The sequence below is a fragment of the Ascaphus truei genome, chromosome 1 (genome assembly GCF_040206685.1).
Source record: "Ascaphus truei isolate aAscTru1 chromosome 1, aAscTru1.hap1, whole genome shotgun sequence".
Lineage (NCBI taxonomy): Eukaryota > Metazoa > Chordata > Amphibia > Anura > Ascaphidae > Ascaphus > Ascaphus truei.
The window spans coordinates 530,192,464-530,217,604 of NC_134483.1; the positions used below are offsets into that span (position 1 = coordinate 530,192,464).

The 25,141-nt window shown below is 46.6% G+C and overlaps 2 protein-coding genes across 3 annotated transcripts in view; both read right to left on the reverse strand.

Annotated features, from left to right (window-relative positions):
- Window positions 1-11,714, reverse strand: part of LOC142466903 (uncharacterized) — a 346,156-nt gene extending 334,442 nt beyond the window's left edge. The window contains exon 1 of the mRNA XM_075572501.1: window positions 7,956-11,714. Within this exon, the coding sequence (XP_075428616.1) occupies window positions 8,094-11,450 (3,357 nt within the window). The 5' untranslated portion in view covers window positions 11,451-11,714 and the 3' untranslated portion in view covers window positions 7,956-8,093. The remainder of the gene's footprint in view (window positions 1-7,955) is intronic.
- Window positions 1-25,141, reverse strand: part of MAVS (mitochondrial antiviral signaling protein) — a 47,159-nt gene that overhangs the window by 8,418 nt on the left and 13,600 nt on the right. The window contains exons 1-5 of one of the 2 annotated variants that reach the window (XM_075572524.1): window positions 20,597-20,617; window positions 18,751-18,875; window positions 18,091-18,271; window positions 16,704-17,188; window positions 145-291 (exon numbers count right to left, since the gene is read on the reverse strand). In XM_075572524.1, coding sequence (XP_075428639.1) covers window positions 145-291; window positions 16,704-17,188; window positions 18,091-18,271; window positions 18,751-18,867 — 930 coding nt within the window. In that variant the 5' untranslated portion in view covers window positions 18,868-18,875; window positions 20,597-20,617. Of the gene's footprint in view, window positions 1-144; window positions 292-16,703; window positions 17,189-18,090; window positions 18,272-18,750; window positions 18,876-20,596; window positions 20,618-25,141 lie in introns of those variants that run through there. The other variant, XM_075572515.1, reaches the window with a different exon arrangement.

The following is a 25,141-nucleotide window of genomic DNA, read 5'->3' on the forward strand; positions in this document are numbered from 1 at the left end:
CAATGATGGAGCCACCTGTGCTGAAGCAGGGATATCCTGAAAACCTGACCTGTTGGTGGCACTTGAGGACTGGAGTTGGCTACCCCGGGGTTAAGGTAAGAATCCATGTGCTATGCAACTAAACCTGTGTTTTATTGTACAAACCTCCACTGCTGTTTCTGGTCTGTATCTTTGATTCTGAACAGGCTCTTTCACTGTCGGCGACGGGCTGCGGTCAGTTACTGCGACATCCACTGCAGGATGCGCGCCTCCCGGAGGAATTGAGGGGCTCTTTATAGGAGTCTCGGGAACCTTCAAAACACAAATCATTATTGTTATTGTGACTTATTTATCTAGCCCCAACATTATGCCTTGTGCATCACAAAGAAAACCCAACAACATACTGATGTCATTCGTATTACCATGGTCTGCATTACCAAGACATAACACTTCAACAGGTATAGTACTGTACTTTATTCTAGAATTGTGATGGTCACAGAAACACCTGAGGAATTGTACACCACCACAGGTCAGAAGTGTGGAATACTTGCAGGGGTGGGCAGGCTTGTTTGGGCTCTCGTATCCTGGAAAGTTCTATTGTCTGTTAATGTTCTAATTCTAATACAATACTCATTTATGTGGGGGTGGGGGGGGGAACAAACGAAAAACAGTTTCTCCTTTTTACAAATGGCTGCATTACACTGCAGCTAGAATAGTGCTTGATGTGGCAACCATTTAGACCCGTTCATTGGAACGGAGCAGAAATTGGCTCTTACCAGAGGCGGGTTCGAGGAACCAGTTGCTAAGCATTTTATTGATAAGAGCCCTCAACTAGCTACTCTCCCTTATATTGCCATTGACCATGTGGACATTCCACCAAGAAGAGGTGATGTTAACAAACGATTGCTTCAATGGGAAGCCAAATGGATTTTCTGTACATCCACCTGGTCTTAATGAAGAACTTCGATTGTCTTGTTTTCTTTAATACTACCACAATCTGCGTCACATGTGAGTTATAATGATGCTTCTACATTTTTTCTTTTATACTGTCTAAGCTTGTAAACCATACTGATTTTATGTTATCAATATGAAAGTATCCTTTGACAACACCGTGGTCGTCTAGTGTGAACGGATTATCCTTATACAGTAACAGTCACCAACTTTGTGGCACATTTGTAGATTCTCTCCTATAAATCTATAAGTCTATTGATATCGCCCATGTTGCAACTAGGGTGGTTACATGATTTTCAATATCTGTTTCTCAATATCTATACCAACAACTCCCCATAAGACACTGTCTGTGGTATTTGGCAGCAGCCCTCTCACGTGACGTAAAAGTACCTTCACCCACAATTTTCTTCATGGTACGGTTCATGTCCTTTGGCAAATGCCTATATACGTGACTCAAAGTACTATTAATCCTTATCATGACGTTACAATACGCATCTTTTAGGCTATCCCAATTTTCGAGTGTTTTGATTGGTCTTGTTCAAAGTGTCTGCTTCTACGTTCACCAATGAAGGCGCTTATGGTGATGTCCATGTTTTATTCCATATTCTACATGTGACTTAAGGCACCTGATGAAACGAATGGCATTTAAATACTGCTAGTATTGACACCAACTATCCTGTGATTTTGGGTAACCATATCGCATTCACCTGGATGACTTATTGATGAAAGTTAGTAAGTAGCAGATCTCATCAAGAGAAGTCACCTGCTGTCTATCTATAAGCACCACGAGCTGGCATCTGAGTGCTGAGCTGGATCGGGGTCCCAGGTGTGGACCTATTCATGTGCCACCACGTGGGCAGTTGAATGAACTCTTGCCCCAACACACCAAGCAAGACACATACTATTAAAAAAAAATTGATAGTGTTAAAAGTTTATTTTTATTTAATTACCATTGGAGCTCCTCGAGTATCAAATATCTGGGAGTAAAGATAGCGAGGAACTACCAATCCCTATATCAACAAAATTACCCGACCTTGTTCCGGAAAATTAAACAAGACCTAGCGAAATGGGGAGGATATCAAATATCATGGATCGGGAGAATGATCTCGGTTAAAATGAACATACTCCCCAGATTATTATACTATTTCCAGACTCCCGGTCCACATCCCTGGCTCAGAATTAAAAAACATACAAAAACTAATCTTCCACTTCATTTGGCAGGGTAAGAAACCCAGAACCGCTAGGACAGTTCTCCTGGCATCAAGGGGTAGAGGAGGACTTGGTGTCCCAGACATCACCAAATACTACCTAGCCGCACAATTGCGACAGGTGGTAGTCTGGAATGCCAACCCAAACCAATACTGTTGGCTAGATATAGAATCATACTACGCCGGAACGCCTTCACTACCAGCTTGCCTTTGGTCCCTGAGCAGGGAAGACATGCAGAATAGTAAACTTAAATTAGGCCCAATGAGACACACATGGGAGACCTGGACGAGATGCAAATATAAATTTAAGCTCACTTCGCCCCAATCCCAACTCATACCAATTCACAAAAATCCGAAATTCCCTCCTGGTTGTGAGCCCAGACAATTGGATCAATTCAAAGCAAAAAATATTAGAGCGATCGCTGACCTCTTGAGCATTGGAGAATTCCTGAGCTATCAAAATCTACAAACCAAATATGAAATAGCAAGGTTGGACGTGTTCAAGTATCTACAAATTCGGCACTTTATTCGAACCTTATCCCCAACGTTGAAATTTCCCCCTCTCACAGTTTTTGAGCGGCTCTGTCGAGAAACAGGCCACCAGAAAGGTCTTATAACACAAATTTACGCAGTATTGGAAAGGGCTATAGAAGCCCCCACCCATGACTATATGCTGCATTGGGCAGCAGAATTGGGAATAGTTATAGACCGAGAGGACTGGGAAAGAATTTGGGAGAATGCCTCAGGAACTTCCATATGTACCACAATCAAAGAAAATATATATAAAATACTGTTCCGCTGGTATCTTACCCCAGTTAGAATAAACCAAATCTACCCCCAGGCGTCCGATCTATGCTGGAGAGGTTGCGGTCAAAAGGGGGACATGGCACACATTTGGTGGACATGTCCGGAAATTCAAAAATACTGGGGAACCACTCAAAAATTAATAGAAGAGGTCACCGGCCTCAAAATCCCTGTTGACCCGCTGACCTACCTGTTGGCCAGGCCCCTAGAAAATGTGGACCGACCAACAAGTAAATTAATCTCCTTCATCCTAACAGCGGCTAGATGTGCAGTGGCAGCCGCCTGGAAGAAAGTGTCTCCCCCCTCAAAACAAACGATAAAAAATAGGATACAAGAGGTAATGAATATGGAGAAACTATCGGCCTTTTTGAAAAGATCCACGGACTCCTTTAATAAAACATGGGACCTGTGGCTAACCCATATGGCACCCCCACGTCCCTAACCCAAAAATGAAAAGTAAAAAGAACGAGTCTAGAAACTCCAATAGAAATATTCTGAGGACGTGAAAAGCAACAGGTATCCCCCCCCCCCTTCCCCCTCCCCCCTCCCCACCTTCCCTTCTCCCCCTTTCCATACTCTTACTCTCTGTTTCCATACTCGCGCCCCCCTCACAACCCCAGGAGGGTCAGGGGGGCGATGAGCTTTCCTCTTTCTTTCTGGTTTCTTTAACCAAAAAATGGAGAAAACTTGTATTAGGCTGTATTAACATATATGACATGTACAATGTGAAATAAGTATTTGCCTAATAAAAAATTTTGGGAAAAAAAAAAAAGTTTATTTTTAAAATATAACCCTTTGGGGATCAAAGTATATGAACTTTATGATTTTAAGGATTATTCTATATAACATTAACTAAGGTGTGGGAGTTTGTGGTATATAATATTTTGAAATATATCAATATATTTTTGGAATCCTATTAATATCCTATAACTAACATAAATACTGTATAGCAAAAGGACAGACCACTTGTGCTTGAGAATGTCAAAGTTGATTTCAACCAATGCTGCGATGTACTGTAACTTTTTGCCATTCACGTCACTTTGTTACGAGTATCGTTGCATTATTAGTTTTGACTAATGTTGTGATACATTGTAACCTTGAACCATCTATTAATATGTTACCTCTTATTCTGGATGATCGGACTTTCTCTTCCTCGGGAAAGCCCCTCCTCACACTGCTGGCTTTTAGGATGTACATTCTTATGTTAGATTTCTAGTTTTATGTTTAGTCTCTTAAAATAATGATTCAACGTGTACCTATTACTTTATGCAGTCTTTTTGTTCTTGTTCATATGTTTGTGTGTTTGTTAAGTAATATGCACAAGTTTTTTCTTTGGGTAAAAAAAACTAATGTCTTCCCTTAAAATCCTTTTGGCATAAACCCACAGATTGAATGTACTCTCCACCTGTTTTACTTATGCTGCAAAGAGTTAGTGGTGTGTGTGTGATACTGACACCAGGCAATGATTGCAATGATGTCAGTAGGAGGGATTATGCTAACTTCACAGGGGTTTAATCAATTGTAGGTATATAAGCGATGTTAGGAGTGCACATTTTCTATCTTGACAAAGGTCTAAGTGACTGACCAAAATGTCAATTGTCTTCAATACGTTTTTCATCAATCCTCTGGCGTGCCACTCTCTGCTCTTCATATATAGGAGATTTGTACTTGCTGCTAATGTTTTAATACAGCACTCATTTGTGTGCGGTGGGGATGGGGCAGGGGGTGGGATGGGGGTAACCGTTCCTACTTTTTACAAATATTTATGAATTTGAAACATATGAAGACTGCAGATTTTAGATATCAATTTTTTTTCTAGCGTTTATCCAAGTATTGGGCATTCGAAATCCCCCCGATGATGGATTACATTGCAGCTAGAATAGTGCTTGATCCATCAACCATTTATAGACATTCATTTGAATGGAGCAGACATCTTTGTAAGCACAGGAAAGACCTTCTTAAAGCATATTTAAATAGGAGTCTGTTGGTCTCTTGGTATTGTTTCCTCCTCCCTTCCAGTGTTGGAGTGTAGGAGGGAGCACCCACAACTTCCTCTACCCCTCCACCTCTACCTGATCCCACCCATAGTGTTTCTCACCCAATGGGGAGGAGAAGGAACAATCCTAGGGTCGCCACAGATTCCGAGTTATATTGCATTGGTGCTTGGGTCTTAAGGACACGGTGCCTTGAGGGATGACTGCAATCCAGCACGAGGTAGCATGATTACCATCAACCTGAGAACTAAACCCTCATCTAGTGACTGGGGGATCTGTGAATGTTAACGTGGGCTTTAAAAGTGCTTTATATGTGCGTGTGTACATATATTCTGTATAAATATATCTGCACACGTATGTGTGTCTATAAGTATATACGTGTGTGTGTGGCTTATGTCACTGTGAAGAGGTTAATGTCCCATGTGCCACTTCAAACAATAGAAATTGCCCCCCTTCCATGGTGGAATGAGAAAGCACTTCAAAAGTTCTGCCAACATCTCTGATCAACGGGCTGGAAATTTAGGCCCCTCTGTAATAATCGGTGCTATCTCACTAAAAGACACTTGGATAAACCTTATGGCCCATTCAAGTGAAAGAAGGCGTTCTCTGAAGATAGGCTTGAAATCATCCTAAATATTAATTCTGCTATATGCTCTATATACATATATATTCAGCATGTAACTAGTTAATTTATTATTAACTTAGAATTCATATTGGAAAATGATTAGCTGACTCTGCAATGATAAGTTAAATCAGTCTGAAGACAGCAAGGTGTATAAATGTTTGTCTGCTGAAGTTGCAAGAGTTTGAATTTAAAGGTTAATTAAATAGTTAGTAAAAGAGAATAAGTTTTAAAAGATGAAGAACATAGGAATAACTATAGAACAAAAATACTGACAAACAGCACTCACAAAATAGTGATAAATATATATGTAGTGCAGGGTGCCAAGGATACAAAAGGACCCAAATCCTCTAATAGTATACAATAATCCAAATTATCCAGCACTCACTGTCTATAGTAATAATGGGTCAAAGATGGAATGATACCAAAAAACGGATAATTTAATATAAACACAAAAGAACCAGAAATCAAAACACATACCACAACCACTAAAAGATTGGCGAACAAATAAACATAGGCAGTCCAGGGAAGAGAAAGGGGGAACACAGGAGACAAAAGAGAGAGGGACAAGACAATACAAAAATGGGTGCAACAGGGGGGCAACGTTTCGGGGAACACCCCTTCGTCAGGCCCGTTCCCCCTCGCTCCAGAGGAACAGAGGGGTACTTGTGCGCTGTGTTTTTTTGTATTTTCTGTCTAATTAGGGGGTACTTGAGCCATCCCTGGTGCCACAGCTGCAGACGCTCCCTAAATCATTTTGTATTTACAAGGTCACATTTTTATTTATCACACATCATCACTTCACTTTTGCATTGTTTGTAGTTGCGCACTTATTTTTTCACTTCCCCCCCCCCCCTCTACACCTACAAAACACACACTGCAGAGATACACACAAATCAACAAAACAGACTCTGCCACCTGTACATCCACAAAACACACACTAGCAGCCCTCTCTATACACCCACTGCAGCCCCCTTTAAACCCACACACTGCAGACACACAAACACCAATAAAACACTCAGCACTCCTCCTCCACCCACAAAACACACACTGAAGACACACTGCAGCTCCCCCTCTACACCAACAAAACACACACACCGCAGACACACACCAACAAGACTCTGCTGCCCCCTCTACACCCACAAAACACACACCAACAGAAGACACACAGACTAATAAAACACTCTGCTGGCCCCTTTACATCCTCAAAACACACAACAGACACACAAACCTTTCCCCTCACTCTCCTGTGTGGAGCACTCTGCAGACAGGGTGGGGGAGGAGTCAGTGCCTTGCTGGTGCCTTCTGTCCAATCACCTCCCTTGTCTAAGAGCAAATTTCACTCTTTGTGAATGAAAACTGAAAGCTGATTGGCTGAAAAACTTGGCAGGGTGCCAAAAATTCCGGGCCATTATTGATTGAATAATGCTTGTAATTTTAACCAATCAGAGAGCAGGGATTTCAATATTGCCCTGAATTTACTAGCTTTAGCCTATAATAAATTATACGTTTTTTGGTATCATTCTATCTTTGACCCATTATTACTATAGACAGTGAGTGCTGGATAATTTGGATTATAGGAATAACTATAGTTAGTCATAGAACAAAGAGGTTCTTCTACATCAAAGTAAATGAAGTAATATTGGTTTAAGCATTGATGATTGACTAATAATATTTTGACTGTGTAACGGGTATTCCCCCCCCAATCGCAGATCTGATGTGGGTGCAAGGAACATACGGTGTTACCATAGGTGTGGTGCATTACCTGTTGGCTCGCAGGAGGGCTGAGCTTCCGCCACGGGGAACCTGGGGCAATTATACTAGGGGTAACCACTTACTCAATTCAGCGCCTCCACCTGCGATGGCTCCCACCAGAGGGGGAGTGGTTCCTCGCAGGACAATACAATAATCACATACACGGGTATATAATAACTAAGGACTTTACTAACATGCAAACAACATATCACGGCAGTACCACAATATAACCTGTGTCCCTCTCTCGCGGAGACACCTACTGCGTCACGCAAGACGCTTCCCCAACACCAGGTGATCCCACCCAGTGTCCCGAGAATCCCCACCCAATGTCCCGCACTCTTGCAGAGAGTCAATGGGTGACTGCGCAGTCACAGTTAAGCTAAGGGCCCGGTGGTGCACTTATGTATTAGATACCTGCCGAGCACTCCGGTGCTCGGGTCAGCAATCTTCACAAAGGGTCAGACGTGTGATGAATCCGTCTGATTATCCAAGCGAACTCCGGCATGTGCGCACCGCTAGGGCGGTCCCACTCTGGAATCGTCTCTGTGGACCTCAACGTGGGTCCACCCGCTTCCACAGGAACAGCAGCAGCCGCTGTGTCCCTATCTATCTAAGTAGTACTAACGTGACAGGAACCCTAACCTAGGGCCTGTCCCTGTAGTACAGCAACCTGTAGTGGCTTGGGGGAACTCCTATGGGCCTGCAGGGGTAATGACCTGTCCCACTCCCCTAACTACCCAAGTCCCTTCAGCCTCACTACTTGCTAACTAGTCCCAGCGCCTACAGCAGCAAGCTGTAGCTCACTGGAGGCTGCAGCCAACGTGCTGCAAAACAAGGTGCCTGCCTGTCAGACCTCACAGCACTAACAGCCGTGACTCTGACAAGGCAGCACTCTATGCTAAAGGGCAGCGTCCCTATCTTGGGCCTCCCTAAGCACTTACCCACTAAACTAGTGGGGCGTTGGGGCCTACCTGGGGTGTAGGTACCTATATGGGGCAGAAGCTGCACTCGCTCCCCGCACCCTACTTCCCTACAGCTCCCTGACTCCAACTCTCTGTAACCTTCCTTTCCCCAGCTCCCACTAATGTAAGTGGCAGGGTCCCTATCCTGAGGGCTGCCCCTGGCAACACTCACCTTACTGGGGAGCTGAGCTATCTCGGACCAAGGGGGTGCTGGCCTAGTACAGGGGAGTCCCTGACTCCTGTACCCTACCTCCTTCCCTTGTCTGTTCCTTCCTCTGACTGATCTAACGTGCTCCAAGCCCGCCAAATGTATCTCTTTTCCCAGGGGTCTCCTAAGCCCTATTGGCTCCCTGGGGTCACATGGGGCTCGCAAAGGCTCTTGGGATATGTAGTCCCAGCTCAGAGCCTTCCCTGGTAGGCTAGGGGTTTGCGGGCTTTTCCCTACCTTCACTGCGCTTGCGCAAGCTTTCCCGGGCTGCCTCGACCTTCCCTCAGCTTTCCCTGCTCTCGCGCGAGCTATCCCTGTCTCGGGGGCTGTCCCTGCGCCTACGCGTCCCTGCGCATGCGCAACAGTGTCCTCAATGGCGGCGCCCTGCTTGTCCGGCCGCCGGGACCTTAGAGACGCGATCGCGGCCTTAGCAACCGCCCGATCGCGTCCCCGGCAACCGGCCGCAGGCAGGAGAAGCCGCGCTGCTCCCTGCTCCAGCCTCCACCCTTGGAAGCAGCCGTCGGGTCTCTCGACACCCGCGACCGAGCTGCCCAAGGGGAGGGGGGTCTCCAGGAGCCACGGGAGCTCCAGGCTACACTCTCCTCCTGGTGAAACTCCAACGACCTCGCTTGGATGGCAGACATAACCTGGTACACAGTTATACAATGAAAATGCAGGGCATATGTACAACCTATCACTGGTGACTTTAGACATCAGGTTACAATACAGTTCACACACCATACCCGAGGCCAGCTGAGCGTCAGCTGTTTGCTGAGACCATTTGTGGGGTGCCCCTAACTGATCAGGTGGGGGTACCTCACTTTTGCGTCCGTGAGCCTCCCCCAGAAAAATTTCTTGAAGAGCACACTCTGGAGTGACAGTCACCGGTTCTTCGCTACTTCCTCCCCCTGGTAGAAGGAATAGCACAGTGTCCTTTAACCAGGCCTTTACCCGGCCATCCACGGCATGGATGCGGTAGACCAGGAGGCCAGGACCTTTCCCGCGGTCCACTACATGGTGAATGGAGCGTTCCTTTTTGGGCTCCAAGGAGAAAATTGTCACTAAATCCTTCTCTACACAGTCCTTGTCCCTACATACTGGCGAGGCTTCCACTGGGAAGCGAGAATTGGGCCCTGTCTCTTTCGGCAAAGTCTCTATTTCACCTGGCAAGGGGTAAAGGGTAGATACCTTACCATTGCGGTGATTCCCGGTGGCCAACAGGTCCTCGGGGACGCTGTCAGTTCCCACCTCGGCTATCTCAGGACCTGTCCCCGGCACTTCTGGGGCAGTCCACTTACTGGCTGGAAACTCGGGAGCGTTGGATCCCAGTCCTGGGACCACTTGGATTGGAGCGCACGGGCTCACACTCAGGTCAGGAGCCGGTGGGGAATAAGGAGGTTCCTCCCCACTCCGCTGGCTTGCGATAGGTTCCTCTCCATCTGGAACACGATCAGGCAGGTACTGGTCCACTCGCACCACTGGACAGCTACCTTCTAAGGGAGACACCTCCGCCAGGACGCGATGCAGAGGGGAACCCTTCGCCCAGGTAACCAGACTTAAGGAGCCATCGTGCTCCGCGGTCACCTGGAGGCTCACCCCCAACACCCCTGGGGCAGTCAACTCACCCTTGTCGTCGCTAACCGGTACTGATCCCAAGCCTGGGACCGACGGTACCTCTGTAGGCCGGACTGACCGTTGTAGGGCACACGGGCCCACAGCAGGCTCTGTATCCGCCGAGATAGTGTGTTTGTTGATTTCACTGTAGTGGTCCGCCGGCAGGCGCATCACCACAAGTGATTGGTTGCTGGACTCACTAAAAGAAGGTGGGGGTACAGACACCTTACCCTGTGATTCCCCTGTCTCCTCTGTATCACTGCTGGGGTGGTTCGCCGGTAGGCGCATCGCCACCGATGGGACTTCAACCTCTTTACCTGCGGATATCACGATAGGATCCTCCGCCAATGATTCGCTTGGCTCCAGGACTGGCTGATCCGGGTTCTGTGGTTCCTGCTCAGGAACCAGGTCTAGAATGTTCACTTGGGCGCACTGGCCCTCCGAAATGTCTATGAGAAGGGTAGATGGGTTAGTTATACTGGCCGGCTCTTCAGGCTGGGGCACAATAGGTTTTAAGAACCAGGCACCGCAATCTTCACATTGAGGCTCCCACGCCAATGCCGCTCTAGAACAGTCACATGTAGGGCTAAAATACTGTATGCTCAGTTCTCCATCCACGGTGCCGGTCTTGAAATCCAGCGGTAGCTGAAATAGGTCGGCTCCTTGGAGATAAGCTTTTTGCAGGCATGTGCACATTAATGTAAGGGCTTTCACTCCTGGCACGTGCCAGGACACATACACATTGGGGTGTACTCTCTTACAGTCTGTTTCATCACCATCATCAGAAAACCCAGAGTCTATTTCATTTACGTCGGCCACAGTGCCCTCTTCCTCGGGCTGTCCTGTAACCGCCAATGGCACGGGTTGCAGAGTCGGTATCCTGCAGCAGCCACACATGCGTCCCCAGGCCAATTTACAAAAGGAGCAGTCACCGTTGTTACAGAAACATTCCCGGCACCCATCCTCATTTGCGTCTTCCAGCCGCCCTCTTATCAGGCACGCCAAAATCGCAAAGTTCATACTACCCAACGGACTCAACGATTCTATCATACACGGACACAACAAAAAGGATACGGCCCCGGCCTTCGTCGGCCACAGTCCATATGACGGCGAGCAATTTTCTTTGCCACCAGTACTTTCTTGGATGGAGACAGCAGTTACGGGTGAAGGCTCACAGTGCTTGCTCCCCCTGGTGGAATCTGAAGGAGGGGCAGCACACTCTTTCATGGAATGACTCTGGCTCTGTACGGAGTTATTCAGTTGGCGGGGGCGGGGCTTAGGGTTTCCCGCCAAGCTCGGACAGTCTGCAACATTTTCCCGCGCGGGCGGGAAATCAGCACGTGACTTCTTCATGGCGAACAAAAATAGCACAATTTAGAAAAAAAATATACCGGGCACCCCAGGTCTATCTCAGCAGCGCCTCCAAATGTAACGGGTATTCCCCCCCCAATCGCAGATCTGATGTGGGTGCAAGGAACATACGGTGTTACCATAGGTGTGGTGCATTACCTGTTGGCTCGCAGGAGGGCTGAGCTTCCGCCACGGGGAACCTGGGGCAATTATACTAGGGGTAACCACTTACTCAATTCAGCGCCTCCACCTGTGATGGCTCCCACCAGAGGGGGAGTGGTTCCTCGCAGGACAATACAATAATCACATACACGGGTATATAATAACTAAGGACTTTACTAACATGCAAACAACATATCACGGCAGTACCACAATATAACCTGTGTCCCTCTCTCGCGGAGACACCTACTGCGTCACGCAGGACGCTTCCCCAACACCAGGTGATCCCACCCAGTGTCCCGAGAATCCCCACCCAATGTCCCGCACTCTTGCAGAGAGTCAATGGGTGACTGCGCAGTCACAGTTAAGCTAAGGGCCCGGTGGTGCACTTATGTATTAGATACCTGCCGAGCACTCCGGTGCTCGGGTCAGCAATCTTCACAAAGGGTCAGACGTGTGATGAATCCGTCTGATTATCCAAGCGAACTCCGGCATGTGCGCACCGCTAGGGCGGTCCCACTCTGGAATCGTCTCTGTGGACCTCAACGTGGGTCCACCCGCTTCCACAGGAACAGCAGCAGCCGCTGTGTCCCTATCTATCTAAGTAGTACTAACGTGACAGGAACCCTAACCTAGGGCCTGTCCCTGTAGTACAGCAACCTGTAGTGGCTTGGGGGAACTCCTATGGGCCTGCAGGGGTAATGACCTGTCCCACTCCCCTAACTACCCAAGTCCCTTCAGCCTCACTACTTGCTAACTAGTCCCAGCGCCTACAGCAGCAAGCTGTAGCTCACTGGAGGCTGCAGCCAACGTGCTGCAAAACAAGGTGCCTGCCTGTCAGACCTCACAGCACTAACAGCCGTGACTCTGACAAGGCAGCACTCTATGCTAAAGGGCAGCGTCCCTATCTCGGGCCTCCCTAAGCACTTACCCACTAAACTAGTGGGGCGTTGGGGCCTACCTGGGGTGTAGGTACCTATATGGGGCAGAAGCTGCACTCGCTCCCCGCACCCTACTTCCCTACAGCTCCCTGACTCCAACTCTCTGTAACCTTCCTTTCCCCAGCTCCCACTAATGTAAGTGGCAGGGTCCCTATCCTGAGGGCTGCCCCTGGCAACACTCACCTTACTGGGGAGCTGAGCTATCTCGGACCAAGGGGGTGCTGGCCTAGTACAGGGGAGTCCCTGACTCCTGTACCCTACCTCCTTCCCTTGTCTGTTCCTTCCTCTGACTGATCTAACGTGCTCCAAGCCCGCCAAATGTATCTCTTTTCCCAGGGGTCTCCTAAGCCCTATTGGCTCCCTGGGGTCACATGGGGCTCGCAAAGGCTCTTGGGATATGTAGTCCCAGCTCAGAGCCTTCCCTGGTAGGCTAGGGGTTTGCGGGCTTTTCCCTACCTTCACTGCGCTTGCGCAAGCTTTCCCGGGCTGCCTCGACCTTCCCTCAGCTTTCCCTGCTCTCGCGCGAGCTATCCCTGTCTCGGGGGCTGTCCCTGCGCCTACGCGTCCCTGCGCATGCGCAACAGTGTCCTCAATGGCGGCGCCCTGCTTGTCCGGCCGCCGGGACCTTAGAGACGCGATCGCGGCCTTAGCAACCGCCCGATCGCGTCCCCGGCAACCGGCCGCAGGCAGGAGAAGCCGCGCTGCTCCCTGCTCCAGCCCCCACCCTTGGAAGCAGCCGTCGGGTCTCTCGACACCCGCGACCGAGCTGCCCAAGGGGAGGGGGGTCTCCAGGAGCCACGGGAGCTCCAGGCTACAACTGAGAGAAACATGTATTGTTGAAATGTATAAAGAGTGCATTTTGAATCATTTAACATCACCAAGCTAACAACGAAACTAAGGATTCTCCACTCTATAACCAAATTCTATATGCCTGAATGCTGAAACCGACTGAAATGATGCTGTAAAATATGTTTTCTATTGTCTCTGAATAAATTGTGAAAAGGTCCGGGCCGGGGACTATTTGACATATATTGAAAGGTGGGACATTCATTTGCACCCATTTAATGCAGAAAATCTTAATTTGTGGAACCAGCGAGCCTAATCTTCATTCTCCAGCACTTGAAGTGGTCTTGTGGAATAGTACCGCTTAGTAAAGTCGCTTGGCTGCTAGTTTCAGGACTCAACCTCTAAGATTGAAGCTTCCAAATGTCGGGGCTTTTCAGTCCAGGATCCTTGTATGAAACTTAGTTTGTGAAGCAGAGAGTCAGATAACTCAGTACTTGTTACTAGTCACAATTACCAGAAAGTAACTGAAGAGAGTGGCACAAAGGTGTGGTGGTACACTGCTTTTTTTAACGTGAAATTCCGGAGTACAACTACATTATCACCAACCAACTTACACCTTCACTTACTTTTAATACAAAAATTGATTCATTTCAGGATAACTCTCTCCCTTTTTTTTTAATCTTCTAGGCATAGAAATGGTATACATTTTTCTAACCTATTGTTAGAATGGCTTTTCCACAATGTTAAATAAATGTAGAATTATTTAAGTACGGTAGCACTGCTTTCTGTAAGTCACCTCGTCCACTGCCTTTTACAGCCAACATGCATCTGTGAGCAGTCAAATCAAACTTCAACAACGAGGTGTGTAACTGTTATTTATTATTATTTCTATATCTTTGGCTTTTGCTCTTTCCTTGATGAAGGTTCATCCATTCACCCCCCTGTGATTACCTGCTAGTTACATTCTCTGTGCGGAAACAAGAGGAGTATATACACACACTCTTTCTAATTATTCCGGGTAGTCAGGCTGTCCTGCTGGGGAGCCGGTGAGATGCCCGGCAGCCATAGCATGCAGTGACTGCGAGTGAAGCTGAGTCCCGGAGGAGGAATCGGAGAGTCTGGCAGACTATGTTAGAGGGGGTGGGGGGTTAGGAGCAGAACATTTCCAGTTAGAATCCTGGGGTCTTTAGTGGAAACTAAATTTAGCATTTTTTTTATTTGGGAGGCCTGTTGTAAGGGTTCCGGGCCACCCAAAAGCATTAATCCCGCCCTGCTCTAGGTGCTCCAATATGTTATAGCACTACAGAGATACTTATCAGTAAGGTACTGCGCCTTGGGTTTAAAACGGTCTTCCGTTTCCTATCGATCAACGTGATGCAGAGCTGCAGAGTCAGATTTTATTTGACTGAAGCAGCAGTACTTTCACCAGACAAACAAAAGGTCCCTTTATGGAAATGGTTTTGAGAACTGCTGAACCCCTGAGGAATATATTGTGACTATGGGATCCCAGCCTGCCTATAGTATACTTTGTACCTGGGGTAGTTTTACAATAAACGAACATGTTTCCATATAATATAACATCGAATAACCTCTTTCAATCATTAAATATCAAACAAATAACAAAAAGTATCGTTTATTGTCAAAAATATAATGGCTAGTAATCAGATTTTGTAATTATAAAAGCACGGACTGGCTACACATCGAATTTTGCAGCCGCAATGGAATTCTACCCTAAGGAGCTTACAATTTAATTCGTTTTACAATCTAATGTTTGCACATGGAGATGAAGGGGCAATTTTACTAAGTGGTGCTATTCCAAAAAAACAACCTTCCAGCGCTGGAAGAAGTCTTAATGCCCATTTACTTGAATGGGCCATTAGGGGTCTTGCAGTGCCTGAAGGCGTCTTATGGAATGGGCCAGAAGAGAGTAGAGAAGACATAAAAAGAATAAAGAAGGACATCCCACGTGTTTCACACCGCTGGGGTGGCGGAAGCTTAAGAAAGCCCCCGAGCGTTGTGAAACACGTGAGAGGACCTTTTTTTTTTTAAAGTGAAACTTCTTTCGCGGCACATGAGCAAAATTCAGTGCAGTGAATGGAGTTGATGGGAACGGAAGTCAGTGGGGACGGACGTGACGTCACTGCTAGCAGAAGAGGCCATCAGCAACATTCACTACCACTGAGTTTTGCCAGCATCAAGCAGCAGGAGTCAGGAGCAACACGAACACACACACAGTGAGCCGCCAAACATGACCTCCCACCCCCCCCCCCCGTGAGCCGCCGAGCACACCCTTCATCCCCCACACAGGGAGCCGCCGAACGCCCCCGTACCTCCTCCGAAGGGCTGGCTCCAATAGAAGGCACCAGCAGCAGGGCACAGCGGGGGGGGGAGAGTTGGGGCTGCTCTGGGAGGGGGCTCAGACAGACCCCCCTCCTCCCCATGTCTACGTACCTCCTCATCTCCACCGGGGGGGGGGGGAGACAGAGAGGGGGGGGCAGGACCCTGAGAATAACACACACAGAGAAACACACTCAAGGAATTCGTTACTATAAATATAGAAGTGCAAATAGCTAAAACACGCATTCCAAGTCAAACTTCTTTGCGTTTTGTCACTGAAATTGTGTTTTGATTATTAATTAAAAACACCACCATTACAAATTCAATTTCTGTGACAAAACAGTGACAAAAGACAAAGAAAATAAGTTTCACTTAAAATGCGCATGATCAGAGCACACACGCACAGCTTTTTTTTGCATGTCTGCTGTTTCTTTAAACATGTTGGCGCCCGAATAAAGACTCTTTTTATTTTTCCAAGTCGGGTCCCTGGGCTTCAGTTTTTAGTCTGCCTGCAGTGCTCCGGTTTCCTGCTCTACTTTCTTCTGCCTGGTTGATTATCCGGAAAAACACCTTTTGTGAGACGGTCCCGGCCTTCACCGGACGGACTCCAGTTGCACAGATGTGGCGCTGCTCACCGCCGCCAGCAGCAACCTGGGAGTTTCTCTGCACCGAAGACCCAGGGAGCAAATAGGAGGTCATTATGTCCTCCGGTTAAATATTTGTCCTGGTTAGGTGCGCAAACGAGGGGATAATTACATGACTTTGCCATCCCATACTTCATTCTTTTTTTTACACATTGAGCTCCACAGAGCTCAACATAACTTTCTCCTCCAGGCCGCCATTGCCACATTTCTATTGTGGATCCCCTGGCCATTTTCTAAAGAACCCACAGGTTAAATTCCACAGCTTTAGGGGGAGAATGTGTAGAATGGTCCCATACAAATGGAAGTTGCAGAAACTATTTTCATACAGTAACATATTTAATACAAATATTAAAAAGATATGGTCTTTTTAGTAAACATACAAAACGTACCTTGTTAAAGAGATTATGGACATTGTGGGAGGCTTCACTTGTAGAGGGAGACGTTTCAGCGACAGAGGTCTTCAAGTCTTCTACATTTTTAGGTTGAGTGTGTTGATAAGACTTTGGCTGGACATGGAGTTGGGACTCATGTTGGGATTGGGGCTGAGTTTTCAGTTGGATTACAGGATTGGGTTCATGGTGAGCTCTGGGCAGAGGTTGGGGGTGGGCTTGGCTGTGCTGCAGAGAGGGGAACTGAGGTTTTAGCACGTTTTGAGGTTGAAGTTGTGGCTGTAGGTGGGGCTCAGGCTGGACCTGCGAACGGGGCTCGGAATACGGTTGTTGTAGGCAGGACTCTGGTTGTTGAGGTTGTAACACTGCAGCTGATTGGAGCTGCGGTTCAAACGCAGGTTGTTGTTGATTCTGACCGTGTGTGGGATCAAGACTGGACGGGTAATTGCTTGCTGATGGAGGTGAAAAAGGTGGATTTTGAGCCCCTGAAAAGAGAGCAACATGTGGCCATTGATATATTGCAATGACCCTACATTAAAGGGAAATTAAAAATGTAGCTGTTCATATAGATCCTACCACTTCAGTAGGACTAATCTACTTTTTGGTAACGGAGCAATGACTGTAAAGCCAAATCGCCCTGCAGCCACACATGGCTTAATGAATGGTGCTGATCTAAACGTGAGATAAAGGGGTCTCATTAGTTATTGCTTAAATCTGTGGGTGGTGTTGGGTTTGGTGATTAGTGCTGACAGGTGGTTGAGGTTTGTGTGAAAGTTAGACTGAGTTGTGTGGTAATCTGTCACCCATTCCTGGTTAGCACGGAACAAGTGAACTTTATAAATAATAAAAATAAATGGTCTAATCTATCTGAGGAAGGGTCTTTGAGTACATTGTTTTTCGTGCATGTATATGTATATGTATATATATATATATATGTATATGTATATATGTATATATATATATATATATATATATGTATATATATATATATATATATATACAGTGGTTGACAAATCACAAAAAAATCTACTCGCCACCTAGTACCAAACGTGTGCTGCTTAGGCCAATATTTACTCGCCCGGGGGTTAAATCCACTCGCCCGGGGCGAGCAAATGTATAGGTTTGACTAGCACTGTATAATATGGTTATGGGTAGCTGGCACAAATCCTGTTATATTGGCACAATTGTTCATCAATGCTGTGCTCTTGTTCATCAATATCAGTTGGTGTCTTGTTTGGGGGAGAGACGTTTTAAGGCTACGGATAAGTTCTGCGGTCATGCCTTAGCATGCTTTCTTTTAAAAAAAAAAGTACAAAATACTCTCCGCGTCCACTAGGGCAAAATAAACCATATCAAATTAAAACTGCGGCCTTCCTTTTTGACTCACGTCTTGGAATTTCAAATCCATTATATACGCTCTGTATCTGGTCTGCAAGCTCAGGCTGATTACTCTGTCTAAGAGCAGAAAGGAGTTGGTTTACCCATCCGGGCCTTCTTCTCATCTCGTCAATTAAATGCCATATAGTCCGATGATTTCCATCGTTTTGTAGTTGTTGTCTAAGTTTCTCCTAAAAAAAAAAAAAAAAAACAATATATAAATAAAAGTTGGTATTAAATACTTTTCAAATAATAAAAAAAAAATGTCACAGCTAAAAACGTACATGGAAATTCTAATAGGGTTAAAGCAGGTGTCCATACTAACCCCCTGTTATTTGTACTGAGATAGTTCCACCATGCAGGGTCATCAGGGGGTTAGGGGGAGCGCCGGCTGAGTGGGGCCCCATCGGCCAAACCCGGAAGTTGGGCCTGACCAGAAGTAGGTCAACGAATTCAGGGGGATCGTCCCAGCAACCAGGCCCTTCATCTACAGGGCCACGGGAAAAACAGGTGGGCCCTCTCCCCCGCCCCCTCAAGCCCCCCCCCCAAACCCCCACCCCCTCAGGCTTCCCTTATCCTGCCAAAAACTAATTCGCTGCTTGAGCAATAAATTAGCCGGAGCAGACGACCCATGGCCAACAGCAGAGGGTGGTGCAAGAGAGCACATTACCTGAGAAGGTTGAGAGAGGCACGTTATATACGTCAACAAATCAACCACGTTTATCCCTCTCAGAAGATCTATGTTGACCCTCAGATAGTCCAGTAGTTTATCCTCAGCGAACGTCATTATTCACTCTAAAATACGGAGAGGGGAATAAATAAATAAATAATCCCTTCATTATTGAGGCGACTTTCACAAAATCTATTAATAACAAAGATACACAACAATTAACAGTGTTTATTATGAGACTTGTCTTTGCTTTGAGCGGTAGTTTGCTCTGGTCTCTTCTCATATAAGTATGATTCAGCCATTATTGTAATATTTAATGTACCAGGTCCTCATGGGGAAAGGCTTGTTTCTCACGGCGCTCAATCCAAAACGGAAGTGGGCCAGCCACGTGACGCGGAACTGCCGGTGGCTCCGTGGCCGCCGGACCCAGAGTACTGAAAAGGTTAACAAAAAGGTGCATTCCCCCCTCCCCCAAAATGACCTCTTGTGAACGTGAGCTCCATGTGACAGTGATGTCCTTTAAAGCCGCAGTCCAAGCTGCCGGTTTAATATTTTTTTTATTAAGCAGGTAGAGAGGGTGCTGGTCTGATATTAAGGGGAAGGGCATTCCAGTCAGTGAGAAAAGTTTAAGGCGGGAGAGGGCTTCAGATACAAAAAGGATTAGAGAAGACATCCTTGAGCAGAACGCAAGAGTCGGGATGGTGCATAGCGAGAAATTATGGCTGAGATGTACAGTAAGGAGGAGCAGAAGAGTGTAACGCTTTAAAAGTGAGTGGGAGAGTTGAGTGCGAGATGTGGGATTTGATCGGAAGCCAGGAGACCGATTTCAGCAGGGGAGATGCTGAGACAGATTTAGGAAAGAGTAGAGTGATTCTGGCAGCAGCGTTTAGGATAGATTGTAGGGGAGACAGGTGAGAGGCAGGAAGGCCGGACAGCAGGAGGTTACAGAAATGAGACGGGAGAGAATGAGGGCCTGAGTCAGAGTTTTCGCAGTTGAGCAACAGAGGAAAGGGCGTATCTTTGTTATATTGCGGAGGAAAAAACAACAGGTTTTAGAAACGTTTTGAATGTGAGAGGAGAATGTAAGAGAGTCGAGTGTGACCCCTAGGCAGCGTGCTTGGGCTACTAGGTGAATGAGGGTAGGTACTAGGTAGTAGGTAGTAGGGCCACTATTAGTCTCATGATGAGAGGAAAGGGAAAGTATTAAACTGTAATTGCTGAAACCTGTCCTGTTTCACAAGAGTTGTGCCTCTTCAAGAATGTATGATACATATGAAGATGTCTACCCCTGTTTAATAAACCAAGTCTCTTGCTGACGCAACTCAATTATACAGCATGGTATGTGGCCAAGCAATGCAAGAGAAAGATGTGAATACTCATCAGAAAAGGGAAAAAAGAAAGCTTGTTTTATTGCTGCAGGGAAGAAAATAAGGAAGAAAGACTTGCTGATCTACAGAATTATAAACAGACTGGGTTTGAAAAACCCAAATCAGGATGTCACCAGCCAGCACGATAGCTGCTTCCCAAACCGTTCAAACCCCTTCATTACCAAAGAGCCAAACCACACACTGCAAAGGGCTAACTTTGGTGACCGGTTACAATCCGACACCTACGCGCATCTTTATTTAGTAAGATGAAATGTCAGGAAAGGGACTTCCTTGTCCAGCCCATCTCCATTTCTTTGACTATACATTGTGTCGTTTGAAATGGTGACAATCCCCACCCCTTACTAAAGCAGCAGTCCCTCCTTGGTCTCCCATTTTTTACTGGTGTAAGCAGGGGGTTCACCAGAGCAGAACCACAAGTTATTTCAGCTCCGTGGACCCCTGGTTCCCGAGAGGCTTACCCGGGAAGGCGCCGCCGGTTACTTCGTGGTTGTTTAAAGCCCCTGCGTCACACGGGCCAAGGAGAAACCTAGGAGATGCCACCGGCAGCAGCTTCCCCAGAAAGCATCTTGAAAACCAGGGGGTTAACGTGGCTCAGCTTCTGAGACCCCGGCTTCCTATGTAAATACAAATTGGGGTAAAAAAAAAAAAAAGCAGGAGGAACTGCTCTTCCCAGGCGTAGAACCCGTGAGAAGACAGACGCCCTGGGATGGGGATATTGTCAGAGCAGTAAGCTGGCAACAAAGCACATCTGGGACCTGTTCACATGCTGCTATTGTGCACCATGCACTACAAATATTTTATTTCCAACGTCTTCTACTACCGGCATGTAATTCTTTTCATGAATGGATCTTGCGTGGCAAAGGGTGTGCAGTATATATGTATATTAAAGCTGCAGTTCAGGCTCCCGGTTTTTTTTTTCTTTTTTATTTTTACTTCAGTAGTTTCATGTGGGCAATCTCTACTTACCTAAAAAAAAACTGCATAGCTGCCGGTTAATTCGTTCTCCGTCTATTGATCGGCAAAGTTTGGCGACATCTTTAAACGCTGCTGCCAGAATCACTCTACTCTTTCCTAGATCTGTCTCAGCATCTCCCCTCATGAAATCCCTCTCCTGGCTTCCGATCAAATCCCGCATCTCACACTCCATTCTTCTACTCACTTTTAAAGCTTTACACTCTTCTGCCCCTCCTTACATCTCTGCCCTAATTTCTCGTTATGCACCATCCAGACTCTTGCGTTCTGCTCAAGGATGTCTTCTTTCTACCCCCTTTGTATCTAAAGCCCTCTCCCACCTCTGGAATGCCCTTCCCCTCAGTACCCGCCTAGCACCCTCCCTATCCACCTTTAAGACCCACATTAAGACACACTTGCTTAAAGAAGCATATGAATAGCACTGTGGATATTCTGAACACATGATACATAAGCTTGGCCCCCTGCAGACGCACTTACCAGAACTCCCTCCTACTGTCTCTGTACGTTCTCCCTACCTACCAATTAGACTGTAAGCTCCTCGGGGCAGGGACTCCTCTTCCTTAATGTTACTTTTATGTCTTAAGCACTTATTCCCATGACCTGTTATTTATATTATCTGTTAATTATTTGATTACCCCATGTATTACTACTGTGAAGCGCTATGTACATTAATGGCACTATATAAATAAAGACATACAGTACAATACAATATGAGAAATGTAAATCGTTGCTATAGGAAAATGCATGCTTGTTAAAATAGAATACAAGAAAATTGGTCTTCCAAAGTTGTTTTTTTTAAAACAGAAAATGCTAAAGGTATTTTTTCTTACTACAGAACTGATTTATTAAAAAAAACACACATGCACCTGAACGGCAGCTTTAATTCAGGACATGGGTGTGGAATGGGGAATGTACTGAAACCGGAAGCCGTATGAGGAAATTCGCACACTTGCTCTCTAAAAGTTCTGTTTAATGGAGTTTTCTGTTCCTACGATTTCAGGAAATCCCCTTGCTCCCCGGCAGAGAGATTTTGTCTAACACTCAATTGTAACTAATATTGAAAAGTTCCACTTAGAAAGTATTGAAACATGTTGATTGACGGAGAATTACCCAGTGAAACAAGGGAGTGATGTTCTTTTGAAGCACGTCTTAAAAGCGAAAAGAGATCTCTTAACCCAGCGGTGCGCAAACTGGGGGGTGCAAGCTTTTTGGAGGGGGGAGTGCGGGTGGTTGCAGAGGTCCCACTCTCTCCCCCCAGGGATTTAAATTAAAATGCCAGGGGGGGACACCGCGAGGCCTCTGCAACTTCTACTTACTGAGGCTGAGCCGGCTCCAGTACGCGTTACCATGGCAACGCGGCATCAAATGGTGCTGTGAGGTCATGTGACGTCGCGGTTGCCACGGTAACGTGACGTCAAATGACGCTGTCATGGAACAGAAATACCCCTGTCTGCCTTTTCTGTTTCAGCCCCCCTTCCCTTGGCAGTTCCCCCTGCTAGCTGCACTAGGATGTCATTTTCCTTGCAGTTCTCTCTCAGTGCAGATGGAATGGATACATTATATATCTCTTTTTCCTTCCAGTCTGTCTTACCCCTGGTTGCTCTGGCAACTTCTCCAGTCCTCCTAGTTAATGGACTTTCCCATTTTCTCCCCTGTCTTTTTGCTGACAGTAGTGCAGTCTCACTCCATTTTAGTGTGACACTTGCCCCTCACTTCCTTTTCCACCATTACCTCTGGATGAGTGAGCACTGCTGTATACTCCTGTATGGTAGGATTATCTTTTCACCTGCTCTTAACTACCAAGGCACCCACAGAGAGACACTCTTCATACATCAACATCTCTTCACAAGTGACTGTATTTTATGCTACTTTCCCCAAATAAAGTAAAGAAAAGAAACAGAACTTGTTGTGCTTGGAAAAGAGGGCCGAGTTGACATTATCTGGGCTAAATCATCTTACACGTGACCCCTGGCTTTCAGAATAGACGCCGCGGGTCACGTGACGTCACACGACATCAAGTTAAGGAGAGGGGCGCACCAAGGAGGAGAGCAGGCACGGAGGGGGGCACAGCAAAAAAAGTTTGCGCTCCCCTGTCTTAACCCCATCATTAGTGTGTGTGTGTGTGTGTGTGTGTGTGTGTGTGTGTGTGTGTGTGTGTGTGTGTGTGTGTGTGTGTGTGTGTGTGTGTGTGTGTGAATACACACACACGTAGCACTCTTGCTCAATTCTCTTCAGTGATTCGTGGTCCCTTATGGGAGGTAAGGGGTTATTTCTTTACCAGCCCAATTTGCATACTTTGTGTATTAAATTGTTGCATTGTAAAGGTCAGTGTCTGGCACTGCCTTAGTTCTGGAAGTTGCCAGAAGGTCACCTGGTATGGTGTGACAGGATTATAATATCTGGCCCATCCTTTAGTCTGCCCGGTAACAGGGGTGGGGTTGTAGAGCCAACCAAGGTTATATAAAGGCAAGGTCGGCCATCTTTGTTCAGATCCCAATAACATCAGGATTCCCAGGAGGTACCAGAGGAGAGGGGTCCCCGGGCTCTCCTATCCTGTAAGGAGAAGGACACCTTTTTATTGTTTTTAGTATTAGGGCAAATTTCCCAGTGTTAAGGGAGGCCCTCAGAGACCAGTGATCCAAGCCCCCCATCATTGGGCTTTAACAAGAAGTCCTGAAAGGGTCTGCTAGGAGTTTCAGACGGTAACTCCCTGATCTGTCTTGGACAGGACAAGAGGCTCTAATTGAGAGTGAGTCACTACAAGGCTTATAGCATGAGGGAATTGGAGTCCAGAGTCTCCGGGTACTAAAAACCTGTCCTGTTGAGCTACAAGTTGATGTTCAATTAAACAGTTAAAAGTTCCTGGCGTCCTCCACTTCAGGGGTGCGCAAACTTTTGGTGCTGCGCCTCCCCCCCACCTACCCTTTGTACCGGCATCAAATGACGCCGCAATGTCATGTGACATCGTCACATGACCCCGCGTTGCCATGGCGACACGTCACCTGAAACCGGCTGAATCAAGGTAAGTGAGCTACAGAGGCCTCGTGCGGGACCTCTGTAACAGCCCACGCCCCCCCTGCTCTACGTTATTCAACTACTTCTTGCCTAGAGCCAACACGGATCCTCAGCCCTAAGAACAAGGTAACCGCTGAGCACCCACATACACCTTCTAGAAGCACCGATCCTGTTTAAAGGGACGGGAACACAAATGGGGACTTGATATTTACACGAGCACCCTATCCTTCATACTGAGGGGGTGGGGGGGGGGAGGACAGAATAGGGGTGTTACAAACAAAAGCTCCCAAAATCCTACCAAAATATGTAGATGGATGGGAGTGTATATATAAAAAAATTAAAATTAACTCTGAGTGTGTTGCAAATTATATAAAATTTATAGACTAAATGCATAACAGTGATACAAACGTGCCATTATATATCACAAACACTGAATAATGGAAAAATAGGGAAGGGGAGTGGGAAAGTGAGAGCAATCGCAAGTTCAAGAGTCCCGCAACGTAAAAAATGATTTAAAAATAAATTAACTAATGAATAAACAATGGAGTCGTCGGCAGCTTTCTTGAGGATGCACCAAATCCAAGGAACGAAACACTGTAGAAAAAGAACAGAAAGCGCGCGCTCCGCGGTGTAGGAACGTTATTAAAGGAAATGTATTCTGGGTAATAAGTGGTACGATATGCACTCACATCAAATACAAAGGTGAAAAACATTGGAGAGGTCAATAGTCACCACCCTGGAATCAGGAACACACAGGGATGGACGACCCAGATAAACCAGAGGAATGAGGCCTGTATGCAAGTCCCAGACGGGACACCCATTCAGAAGCAGGGACCCCCGCTGTGGTAATCCTTATGGGCAATTAAAACTACTTTGGCCATGGGGAAGCTGTGGCCAGGTTGCATGTCAGCTGCAATTTCCTTGGGGGTAAATAAATGGAAGTGCATCTGTATAAAAACGGTCACATAACACATTTCAGTGCTTGTTCAAACATTTTCTAACAGAGTGCGCAATTG